The sequence below is a fragment of the Chrysochloris asiatica genome, unplaced genomic scaffold (genome assembly GCF_000296735.1).
Source record: "Chrysochloris asiatica unplaced genomic scaffold, ChrAsi1.0 scaffold00196, whole genome shotgun sequence".
In the NCBI taxonomy this organism is placed as follows: domain Eukaryota; kingdom Metazoa; phylum Chordata; class Mammalia; order Afrosoricida; family Chrysochloridae; genus Chrysochloris; species Chrysochloris asiatica.
The window spans coordinates 796,131-809,398 of NW_006408714.1; the positions used below are offsets into that span (position 1 = coordinate 796,131).

Below are 13,268 nucleotides of genomic sequence, written 5' to 3' on the forward strand. Positions count from 1 at the left end.
CCAGTGGTGAGGATTTTTGTTTTCTTAACATTGAGATGTAATCCATATCGAAGGCTGTGCTCTTTAATCTTCATAAGTAAATGTTCCAAGTCCTCTTCACTTTCAGCGATCAAGGTTGTATCATGTGCATATCGCAGGTTGTTCATGAGTCTTCCTCCAATCCTGATGCCACTCTATATAGGGTCACTATGTGTCTGAACCATATTGTGGTTGCTGTTAAGTGCCGTTGAGTTGGTTCTGACCCATAGTAACCTGGAAAATGGCTTCCGAGGAGTGGGTGGTGAATTCGAACCACTGACCTTATGGTTCAAACTAACCTTGCAGTCTAGCACATTATCCCACAGTATCACATATAAAACCCTGAAGAAAAAATATATATCAACCAAAAGTTATATATCCAACAAAACTGTTCTTCCTCAAACATGATGATGAAATTAGGACTTGCACAGAAAACAGATATTAAGGGAATCTCTAAAACCCAAACCACATTACAAGAAATGCTAAAAGGAGTCCGTCAGATAGAGAACCAACAATGGCAAACAACAGACAGCTTAAGATGCACAACATCATCTGGAAATCAACCCAGAAATAGAAGTAACATAAATAAAATAAACCTACAACACTGGAAATAAGGAGTTAGTGATGAGAATTTGTAAACAATGACAACTACAAAGCAAAATGAAAATTTAAAATGCACTTTCAGAATTCTAAATGAAGAGGAAGTCAATATCAAGAAAGAATGAATTGCTTTAAACCTGAAATGATAGTAATAAATTGTAGGTTAACCTCAATGAAAATTAATAAATCTTTCCACCGAAATCCAAGAGAGGAAAATCATAGTGTCAGTAAATAATAAAGCAGCAGCAATGAAAGAAATAAGAAAACCAATAAACAAAATGAACTTGCACATTAACCTGGGTAAAGGTGAATGCAAACAATACATTTTTATAAAAATGAATTCAGAACAGGAACCATATGCAACAAAAAAATCACCAACACACACATATAAACAAACACACAAAAGCATAGCAAAATGATAGCAGTGGCTTCATATCTATTGATAATTACACTGGACGTAAATGGCTAAAATGCACCAATTAAGAGACAGAGAACGGACGAGAAAACATGCCATATCAATACAGATTCCACAAGAGAAACACCTTAGACTGATGGGTTTGAACCACCAGCCTTGTGGTTAGCAGTTCAAAGCTTAAATCACAGTGCCACCAATGTTAAAGGACATAACCATAACAAATATCTAAACACCAAATGAAAAAGCCTCTAAATGCATAAATAAAACTTTTAGTGAAATGAACAAAATGCACAAATGCACAATAATATTAACCAAAAACTTGATTCAGACTCACAAGGACCTTGTATAAGGTTTCTGAGGCTGTAAATCTTTATGGAAGAAGAAAGCCTCATTTTTCTCACACAGACCAGTTGGTGGGTTTAACTGCTAACCTTGAGATCAGCAGTCCTACAGTGCCACTAGGGTACCTTATAATAATATTGTTGCTGTGTGTTGTCAAGTCGGTTCTGACTCATAGTGACCCTGTATAGGGCTTCTGGGGGGCAATTGGTGAGCTTTAACCATAACCTTCCAGTTCAAACTGATCTTGCAGTTCCCGCACATTAACCTGCAGTACCATACCAGGACTCCTACAATTAGATTTGTTGTTGTTATGTGCCATCCGTCAAGTCAGTTCTGACTCATAGCAACCCTGTATAGAGTTTCCAAGAAGTGGCTGGTGAGCTTGAACCACCAACCTTGCAGCTCAAACTGACTTTGCAGTCTAGCACATTAACCCACAGCATCACAATAATGTTGTTGTTGTTAAGTGCCATCAAGCTGGTTCTGACCCATAGTGCCCCTGTATAGGGTTTACAAGGAGCAGCTGGTAAACTTGAACCACTGACCTTGTGAATCAAACCAACTTTGCAGTCCAGCACATTAACCCACAGTGCCACACCAGGATTCTATAATAATATCAGGAGACTTTTATATGTCACTTTTGATGAAGAACAAGACCTACTAGACAAAAACTCAACAAAGATTCAGAAGAGTTAAACAACACAATCAAACAACTAGACCTTATAGAAATAGAAGGAACACTCCACTTAACAACAGCACAATATATGAGGGAGCTCAAAAAGCTCATGGAAATGTTTCATTATCTTTTAAGTCCATATACCCAGAAAGTTTTCAAAGCTCCTTCATACATTATTTTCCAGTTCATACTGACCATTCTCCAGAATAGATCATATGTTAAACCACAAAGCAAGCTCAATACATTTAAAAACATGAAATAATGCAAAGCATCTTCTCATCTCACAAAGCTTTGAAATTCAAAATCGTTGATTCAATTCTATTCATTCACTGATTCAGTTCTCCTCCTTCTATTCCTTTGCCCTTTTAATGTATTATTGACTTCTGAAATCTTATTAGCAATCTTTTGGATTTCTATTGGCTGCTTTTGTATGTAGTTATTGTTATTATAAGGTGCTGTCAAGTTGATTATGACTCACAGAGATACTACACACAACAGAATGAAACAATGCCCAGTTCAGCACCATCCTCACAAGTGTTGTTATATCTGAGCCCATTGCTGCTGTGACTGTGTCAATGCATCTTGTTAGAGGTATTCCTCTTTTTTAGCTGACCCTCCACTTTACCAAGTATGATCTCCCTCCTGATAACATGTCCAAAGTGAGAGAGGTGAAGTCTTACCATCCTAGCTTCTTCTAAGGAGCATTCTTCTTCCAATGCAGATTTGTTTGTTTCTTTGGTAAGTCTAATATTTTTCTCCACCATAATAATTCAAATACATGGATTATTCTATGTTCTTCCTTATTCATTGTCAATCCATCTTAATTACTGAAAGCCCAAGTAGAGCTTGAAAACAAACCTTTTAATGTTCATCTACTAGAATAATCAGGGGGAAAAAAAAAGATCCAAAGAAAGGCGTATGTGGGACATCATCAAGTGAAATAACTTATGTGTGATCAGTATTCCAGAAAAAGAAGAAACAAAAACAAACATCAAAAACCACAGAGAAAATTATCAGAGTTGTAGGAAGAAAACTTCCATAACATCATGAAAGATGAGAAGATAGGCATTCCAGAAGTTGAATGAACCCAAAACAGGATACACGTTCAAAGACAATCACCAAAATATATTATAATAAAACTTTCCCAAACCAGACAATTAAAGAATCTTGAGTGGCTCAGCAAAAAATGAAAAATTACATACAAAAAAGAACTAATAAGATTCATTTCTTATTTCTCAGTAGAAACTATTCAGGCAAGAACACAATGGGATTATATTAAACTCTGAAAGAAAAAAAAATGATAACCAAAAATCATATACTCACCAAAACTGATCTTCAAATATGATGGCAATATTTGGACATTTGCATACAAAAATAAAAGAATTCACACAAACCAGAATAACCTTACAAGATACATCAAAGGGAGCTCTTTGGATAGAGAACTATGGCAGACAGCATCCTGAGATTAACATATGACAGTATCACTGAGCACTCAACCCATATATAGAAGAACAAACCCGTAAGACTAAAAATATAGAATCAGAGATATCAGTTTGCAACAACAACAAAATCACAAAGCAAAAAGAGAGAAAAGTCTAGTTACAGACAAACTTCCAAATGAAGAGGAAATCAAGTAGATTTCAAGTTAGAACAGACTGTTTAAACTAGGGAAGATATTAATAAATTATATAGTCTCTTCAAAGAATATTAATAAAGTGTCTCCTCAAAATAAAAAAGAGGAAAATAAAAAAGATTTAGTAAACCATAAAACAACAAAATTCCCACTACTGGACCAATAAATAACATCATGATAAATGGAGAAAAGATTGAAGTTGTCAAAGACTTCATTTTGCTTGGATCCACTATCAATACTCATGGAAGCAACAGTCAAGAATTCAAATCATGTGCTGCATTAGGCAAATCTGCTGCACAAGACTTCTTTAAAGTATTCAACAGTAAAGATATCAGTTTGAGGGCTAAGGTTCACCTGCACCAAACCATGGTATTTCAGTAGTCTTATATGCATGTGAAAGTTAGACAATGAATAAGGGAGACCTTAGAAGAATTGATGCATTTGGGTTATATAGTATTAGAGAAAAATATTAAAAGTACTATGGCCTGCCAGAAGAACAAACAAATCTGTCTTGGAAGAAGTATAGCCAAAATGTTCCTTAGAAATCAAGGTGGTAAGACTTGGTCTCTTGTACTTCAGACATGTTATCAGGATCAATGGAATTATATATTTCAGCATAATATATCTTATATAATTTAATAAACTCCTTTCCATATATTTTTGATCCCATATAACAGTCTAATAACAAAGATAACTATTTGTAATAAGTAAAATATTTAGGAGTTATTATGAATTATGACAGTAGATTAGACACTTTAATAACCATTTTAAATAACTGGAATAATATGGAAAACACATCAGATCTCATAACACAGCACTATTTTTTTCTTCTTTCTTTTTTATCTTTATCCAAAATAGAAACTGTGCATTTTTTAACTTTTAAAAATGTTCCAGATTTAGTATGTACATATTTTTCATATGTTCTAAACACATGTTTAATATAAAACTAATGACAGTATTACATGTGCACACATCTGATGTGATTTCTACATACAGGATTGTATCCTTCTGTAATTCCTTTTTGATAGAAAACTATTGCTGTATAAAGTATCACAATTCTATAGTAGCACATTGATGCAAAACCAAAGAGATTTCATCAACACTTCGACCATAAGCAGGCACATGCAGAGAGAAAAGATAACCTGCAGTTGTAAATTTATATAATATTTCAATGACTTTGACTTTTTAAATGTGCAAAAATGAAAAACTTGGAAATTTGTTACATAGAAATAACTAACCAGGACCAAAAAGCACATGGAAAACGATGAGAACTCATTATAAACTAAGGCATGTTACCCTAGCAATGGTAAAATTTCATTTGCACTGCTTCAGGTTTGACTGAGTCTTTTGCCGCGTTTAAGGACTGTTGTTCAGAGCTGATACTCTTGAAGATTGTTTTCAACAGTAAGATTGGAGACCCAGCTTCAAATGATGGAATAGGAATAGGTCTGTGACACTGAAGGTGCTATATGGACTTAGAAAACCTCTTTATTAGACACTACTCATCTTCTCACCGTTTCCAGCAAGTAAGACAGACTGAGGTCCCTGATGCTTCTATCATTTTAATGGGTCAACATTAACTTGTTGATCCTGGTTTTAAGTTACATAAAAAATTAAAATCTCTTAAGATGCTACTTGAAATTAAGATCCTCCTTTTACAACTGTATATCATGAGATAATTTCAGCAATTACAGTAAACAGTCAAAAATAAATGATCTGATTTAAAATAATGTTCAATTTGGCGTAAGTCATTTTGGAAGTCACTTGAACAAATCAACAGAGTTTTTCTTCCCAAAATTTACAACTGCTGATATGGGTATTTGAATGCCTTTTTAAAAAATTACTGTTTTCAAATAACAAATTGGTCATAATGAAATTGTGCATCACCCACCAACCTGCCCATTGACTCTTTCTTCCGGTCAGTGTAATAGCATTTTTTCCTGAAAAATAATAGCAATCAACTGAAGAAAGACACACAAACATACAGCAAAACCAATGAGGACAACACTCTATCATATTGCACATTTCAATCTTCTGAATGTCATATACTTAAGACATATGAAATAAGTTCAATATGAAAAACATTGGACTTAAAACTATTTTGAAAATTCAGGTTACTATTAAGAAATATACTTTAATAAATCAATAAACTGCTTTCGAATATGTCATTTTAACTCTGTTTTGAAATCTGTGTTCTGCTACACAAAGCATGTGTGGGACATTTGCTTAAATGTTACATTATGTCATCCATCTATCCATCCATTTATCTATCCATCCACCCATTCCTCCATCCATGGATCTAACTGTATATGAAATGAAAATTCTAATTTAAGAATCGTTAGTGTACCCGCTGTAAATTTAGAGGACAAAAAGATTTTCTACTCTCAAGGTGTTTCCTTTACAGTCAAGGAGATGAAGATTCAACTATAATGAAGTTTAATTATGTAGAAAAGCAGAATGTGCTATGGAATTACCTAAGAAGGAAACCTCGATTAGCTTTTGTGGGTGGAGGAGAAACGTGTCAGGGACACATTCCCAGGAGATGTGTTATCAGTGCTGCATACTGGAGAATGAGTGGGAGTAGTTCTCTGGATAAAGTAGCTAAGGCATGATATTCTATAAAGAGATTGCTGCTATCATTAGATACCCTCAATTCAGTTCTGACTCATGGCAGATATGTGTATTACAAAATGAAACACTGCTTACTTCAGCACCATCATCACAGACATTGCTATCTTTGAGGTCATTTTTGTAGCCACTATGTTAATTCATCTCATTAAGGGTCTTCTGTTTTGTTGATCCTCTACTTTCCAAAGCATGATGTCTTTCTCCAGGGATTGGTCCCTCCTGATAACATGTCCAAAGTACATGAGATGAAGTCTCATTTTCCATGCTTCTAAGAAGTATTCTAGCTGTACTTCTTCCAAGACACATTTATTCATTTTTCTGGTAGTTCCTGGTATATTCATATTCAATATTCGTCACCATCAACATACTTCAAAGGCATCAATTCTTCTTTGATCTTCATATTCATTGTCCAGTTTTTGCATCCATATGATGCAACTGAAAATACCATGACTTGGGTCAGGTGCACCTTGGTCTTCAAAGTGACATCTTTGGTTTTTATACTTTAAGTATATCTTTTGAGGCTCATTTGCCCAATGAATATATCACTTGATTTCTTGATTACTGTTTTCCTGGGCATTGATTGTGGATCCAAGTAAACAAAAATCCTTGACAAATTCATTTATTTTTATCATTTATCATGACATTGCTAACAGCCCCAATTAGAATTTTTGTTTTCTTTATGCTGAAGTGTAATCCATATATTGTTGTTGTTAAGTATCAATGAGCTGGTCCCGATTCATAGTGACCCTATATAGGGTTTATGAGGAGTGGCTGGTGAGTTTGAACTGCCGACCTAGAGACTCAAACCAACCTCGTGGTATAATACTAATCCTATTGCACCACACCAGGATTCCGTAATCAATATGGAAGGCTGTAATCTTTTATCTTAATCAGTAAGTATTTCAAGTTCTCTTCATATCCAGCAAGCAAAGTTGTTTATCTGTGTATCACAGGTTGTGTATCTGCCTCCAATTCTTATGCTGTGATCTTTTTATAGCCTTTGCATAGTCAATAAAATATCTGGTATTCTCTGCTTTCAGCCAAGATCCATATGACAATCCATATCCAGCAATGATATCCCTTATTCCTGTACAACTGACTGGAAAAAAATCCTAATTTGTGTCCATTCCAATGAAATATGTGATTCAACAGAATGTGGAAATTATTGAAAAATTTAAGCAGTGGTGTGGTGCTAGAGGATACGCACTGGACTGCTAAACAAAAGGTCATCAATTCTAATCCACAAGTTGTTCCTCAGAAACCCTAGATCGGCTCACTATGAGTTGGAACCAACTTGATGGCACTTAACAATAACAATATCAATAATATCACACACAAATAAATTTTGTTGAAGATAATTACAGAACTGTTGCAGTACTGCATCAACATGGAACTATGCAGAGGTGTTGTTGTTGTTGTTAAGTGCCATCAAGTCAGTTCCTGCATAGAAATTATAAGGAGCGGCTGTTGAGTTTGAACCGCCAACCTGGTTTGTGGTTAGCATTCCAATGCTTATCATACAGCACCAAACCAGGATTTCTATGTAAATTATGTTGTTGTTGTTAAGTGCTATGGGTTCCAACCCATAGCTACCCTGTAGAGGGTTTCCAAGGAGCAACTGGTGAGCCTGAAGCACCAACCTTGCAGTTCAAACCAACTTTGCAATCTAGCGCATTAACCCACAGCACCACACAAAGTAATATTAAAATATTAAAGTTTCCATGACAGTATTTACTTACTATCTACATCAAAATCATTTGGGATGCTTGCAAAAATGAATATACTTGGATCTCACCCCAGATCTAGAATGCCAGATACCCTGGATGCAAGTTCTAAGAAGCTTCATTTTTAAATATCTGGGTGATTCTGATGCACTATAAAGTCTGATGACCACTTTTGCAGAAATTTCTACAGTAAAGATACTAATCATCTAAATTTGAATTTCACAAACATATTTGATCATAGGGTATTTTTCTTTTAAGATTATGTGGAGCTATTGTTTTTTTTTATGTACTTTGGAAAAATGCTTCATATTTCCTGATATTTATCTTATTGTGAATTTCAGTAGCATTTATGTGAGGGAACTATAAAACTGAGGAGTATGGCATGATGGAAAATGATTGACCTAGGTCTCAGTCAAAGCTCCATTTATTGAATTAAATCTTAGATGGTCTTAAATCCTCTTTTCTGCCTCATAGGAGAGTTAAAGTCTTGTAACATGCAACTTCTTGTAAAACTGTAATCACCCTCAGTAAGGCTGTGGCTTATAAAGAAATGTTTGTCAGGAAATATTTACCAGGATGATATTGGAAATATGCTTATGCAATATGTCCCATAAAAAAACATAGTAGATATTTCTAAAAATCGCTTGCCCCATTAACTTCAGTAAGCCTACAAGAGTAAGCCAAAAGTATTGCTATAAAATTACAGAAATCTTTATTAAACAAAAATATCAAAATGTGAGACTATTGTTTTTCAACATATCTTCCATGTAGGTTTATACACTTCTGAAATTGGTGTTTCCATCCCTCGAACCCTTGTGGAACCATAGGATTAGCACTGGACTGTCTCTACAAGACATTTTATTCCTAGACCTTTTTTTTCTTCTCATTTTTCAAATTCAAATTGTACATTACTTGAATGTACAGTAAAACCTGAGAAAACTGGAACCTATGTAAGGTAGAAATCTGTTAGAGAAGGAAACTGCAAATGTTTTCCTCTAAAAGTGGTGGTGGTGATGGTGTTATGCTGTGGAGTTGGTTCTGACTCACAGTGACCCTGCATAGGGTTTCTGAGTCTGTAAATGGTAGTCTTGAACTGCTGACCTTGAGGTTATCAGCCTGACTCTGGTAACCACTATGCTACTAGAGCTTCTTTTCTCTAATGAGAGCTATAGAAAAGTGGAAAGACTGCACCCTGTCAAAGGTGAAAAACTTGTTAGATCAAGAAAAATAAACAGTCCTGTAGAGTTGCAGCTCTCATAGGTTTCACTGAATATTGATAAATATAGGAAAACCAGTTTTGAAATATATGAATGGAAAATGCTTGAGGCAAAAGTAAACCTGCTATGGATATTATATGAGTAATTTGCACTTCAATTAATAACATTTGCCTGTGCAAGGATGTAACTCAAATAATGCCAAATCTCTACTCAGAAAGCATAAACAAAGAATCTTCTGGAAAGCTGGCAAATATTTGCTTTGTATAATATCCAGAGGGCATAGGTATCAGCCATACTCCCTTGTTGATGAGAACCTTTGTTGTCACATTCACTCAACTGGAAATAATCTTTAAAACCTTTCTCCTCTTTAACTTACAAAGAAGTTCATTTGTGGACCAGTTTATTTACAATTCTCCTTAGAGACAATACTGAAATCACAATAGGGAAAAGATGGTTGGTGGTTATGTGCCGTGAGATAAAGGCCATTAAAACCAGTCAGATGACTGTGGAAACTGTTAGCAATTTTTTTCCTGGTATCAGATAATAGGTTTTTGTCTTAGATGTGACACTTATTTTGTATTATATAAGCCAAATTACGAATTCTTAAAAACTTATATAAGATAGAAATAAATACATTCCAGATTAATGCATTGTCATATTTTCTCCCATTTTGTGAAATTTTTATCTTGAAGGCTTAAAGAAAGAGCAGATCATCAGATATATACCCAACAAATTACACACTTTGTTTCCACTTCCTGATTGCAATTCCCCTCCATGAAATGATATACATCCTATTTCTTCCTTGTGGTTCCCATTTCCATTGACCTCTCCTTCTAAACCCTTCTGAACTTTCTCTTTAGGTAAATGTAGGCCTTTGATGCTGAATGCTTGACCATTCCATGGTGAGCATATCTTAGCACAGTTCTTCTCCTCCTCATCTACCTATCTACTTCTTAAACGAAAATTGGGTCACGACATTGAGTTCTATTCAACACCAGAAGGATGGCCCAACGTCATAGTCTTGGGTTTTCCCAATCTCTTTCTGAACAGTAAGCCCAGTCTTTTTTATAATTTTGAGTTTTGTTCCAGATATCCCCAACTCTATCCATGACCTTCTAATGTGATCTCTTTCAGAGCAGGTGGTAGGAGTAGCCTGGTAACAACTAGTTCTGGTCTCAAAGTCACGGATGTGTTCCATTCGTCCACGGGACTATTTGACTCCAAGCATCACCAACTGTCATTACTGTTTTTTCTTCTGCACATAGAGAAACCAGTAATTGCACTTTAGATGGCCATTCCTGGGCTTTTAAGGTCCCAGTCACTACTTACCAAAGTAGGATGCAGAATATTATTTTTGTGAACAATTGTATACTAATTGACCAGGGTGCCAACTGAGATTAGAGTTCTTAGCCCACAGGCCCAGCAACTGTTTACCTCAAGGTGTTTGGTAATGTCTAAGAAGTTTTCCATCGCTTGGGCTAGGTACACCTTAGTCTTCAAATTGATCTTTGCTCTTGAACACTTTACAGAGGTCTTTTACAGCAGATTTCCCTACTACAATATATTGTTTGATTTATTGACTGCTGGTACCATGAGTGTTGAATGTGGATCCAAACCAAATGAAGTCTTTGGCAACTTCAATCTTGTCTTCCTTTATCATGATGTTATTTATTTATTAGTCCAGTTGTGAGAATTTTTGCTGTCTTTACATACTGAAGGCTGTAGTTCTTGATCTTCAACAGTAAATATTTGAAGTCCTCTTTGCTTCCAGCAAACAAGGTTGTTTCATCTGCGTATTGCAGTCTTCTAATCCTGATGACATGTTCTTCTTCATATAATCTAGTTTCTCAGATTATTTGTTCAGCATACAGATTAAATAAATAAATACAACCCTGGCCTCATATGCATATGAAAGCTGGACAATGAATAAGGAAGACCATAGCAGAAAAATATTAAAAGCACCTTTGAACACCGAGGTACTTTGTTAGAGGAAATATAGTCAGAATGCTTCTTAGAAGTCAGGATGGTGAGATTTTTGTCTTGCATATTTCAGACATGTTATCAGGAGGAACCAGTCCCTGGCAAAGGACATCATGTTTGGCAAAGTGGATTGTCAATGAAAAAGGGGACAACTGTAAGAAGATGTTTTGACACACTGGCAGCAGCAGTGGGTTCAAATGTAACAATTGTGAGATGGATGCAGGACTGGGCAGTTTCATTCTGTTGTAAATAGGGTTGTTGTGTGTTGGAACTGACTCGATAGCATCTAATCACAACAACAACAAAGATATTTTCATCATTTTGTTCCCTGTGTGCTCCACTGTATTCATAGGTGTGTTTGCAATGAAGGTAAATACCTACGTACAAATATCCTCTGTAGAATCCTTATATATTTGAGGGTATACTCCCACTCTCCCTCCCATACCTGTTTAGCCTATGTATCTATCCATGAGTCTACCCACAGAATACTGTTTTTCCAGGGTTATATATATAACAGTATTTATCTCTATCCCCTTTAATCCTTGCATTCCTCACTGCGTCTTCACCTGTCTTCACCATTTTTCTGCCAACCTCCCTTCCTCTTGGATACTGCCTTCCCCATCACCCAAGTTAATATATTTTTATCCTGTAGCCAGTGAATTACACTGCCGTCCCTCATAGCCATGGTAACCATCAAAGACTGTTTATTTTAGCATGAAAACCTTTTTAGAGTTTTTATAATAGTAATCTATTACAATATTTGTCCTTTTGTGATTGACAAATTTCACTCAGCATAATGTCCTCCAGGTTCATCCATGTTATGATGTGTTTTGCAGAATCATCATTATTCTTCAGAGTTGCATAGTATTCTATTGTGTGTATGTACCAAAGCTTATTTAACCATTCTTCCATTGATGGGCATTAAGGCTGTCTCCATCTGTTTGTTATTGTTAATAGTGGTGGATTGAACATGTGTGTGCATATATCTACTTGTGTCATGGTTCTTATTCTTGAGGATGTATACTAAGTAGAGGAAATGCTGTGTTATATGGTATTATTATTTCAAAAATTTTAAGGAAGTGCCATATTGTTTTTCACAGTGATTGCACCCTTTAATAATTTAGGATGGTCCCAGTATCTCCACACTCTCACCAGCATTTTTTGTTTTCTGCTTTTTGAACTTTTACTATTAACCTGGATTGAGATGATATCTCCCTTTTGTATTGATTTGCATCTTTCTAATGGCTAATGATCACGAACATTTCATTTTAAGTTTGTTGACTACTTGCATATTTTCTTCAGTGTTTATTCATGCACTTTGCCCACTTTTAAATTGCCTTGTCTTTTTCTTGTAAAGGTGTTGGTTGTGTTTTTCTTATAAATTTTAGCAATTAGTCTCTTGTCTGATGTGTCTTTGCCAAAATTTGTTTCCCTAGTCTGTGGGCTCTCTTTTTGGTGAAATCTTTTGATGCACTCAAGTATCAAATTTTCAGAAGGGGACGTCCCCATCATTTATTTTGTCTTCTGCTGTTTGTGTGGTTTTAGTCATGTTTGATAGTGTATTTATGTCATGTATCAGAGCCCTTAAATGTGTCCCTATTTTTCATTGATGTTCTTTATCATTCTAGATTTTACATTTAAGCCTTTAATCCATGTTGAGTTTGCTTTTGTGTATGGTGTGAGATATGGGTCTTGTTTCCTTTTTCTGCAAACCAATTTCCAGTTTTGTCAACATTTGATGTGTTTTGGCACTTTGTCAAGACCAGATGATTAGAAGGGACTAGATTTATTTCTGGGTTCTCAGTTCTGTTCCACTGCTCTCTATCTTTCATTGGCCCAGTACAGGTTGTTTTGATCACTGTGACTATGTAGTAGATTGTGAGAGTAGGAAGTGAAAGGGATTCAACATTTTTCTTCTTCATAAGTGATGTTTTGCTTATCCAAAATCTCTTTCCTTTTTATATAAAGTTAGTGGCCAGTTTTTTCATCTCTTTAAAGAAGGATGATGTAATCTGGATTGTTGTTGTTATGTGCC

The 13,268-nt window shown here is 35.3% G+C and overlaps 1 protein-coding gene across 3 annotated transcripts in view; it reads right to left on the reverse strand.

Annotated features, from left to right (window-relative positions):
* Positions 1-13,268, reverse strand: part of ANO3 (anoctamin 3) — a 427,969-nt gene that overhangs the window by 171,502 nt on the left and 243,199 nt on the right. For all 3 annotated transcript variants that reach the window (XM_006872392.1, XM_006872390.1, XM_006872391.1), the window contains one exon: positions 5,580-5,624. In XM_006872392.1, the coding sequence (XP_006872454.1) occupies positions 5,580-5,624 (45 nt within the window). The remainder of the gene's footprint in view (positions 1-5,579; positions 5,625-13,268) is intronic.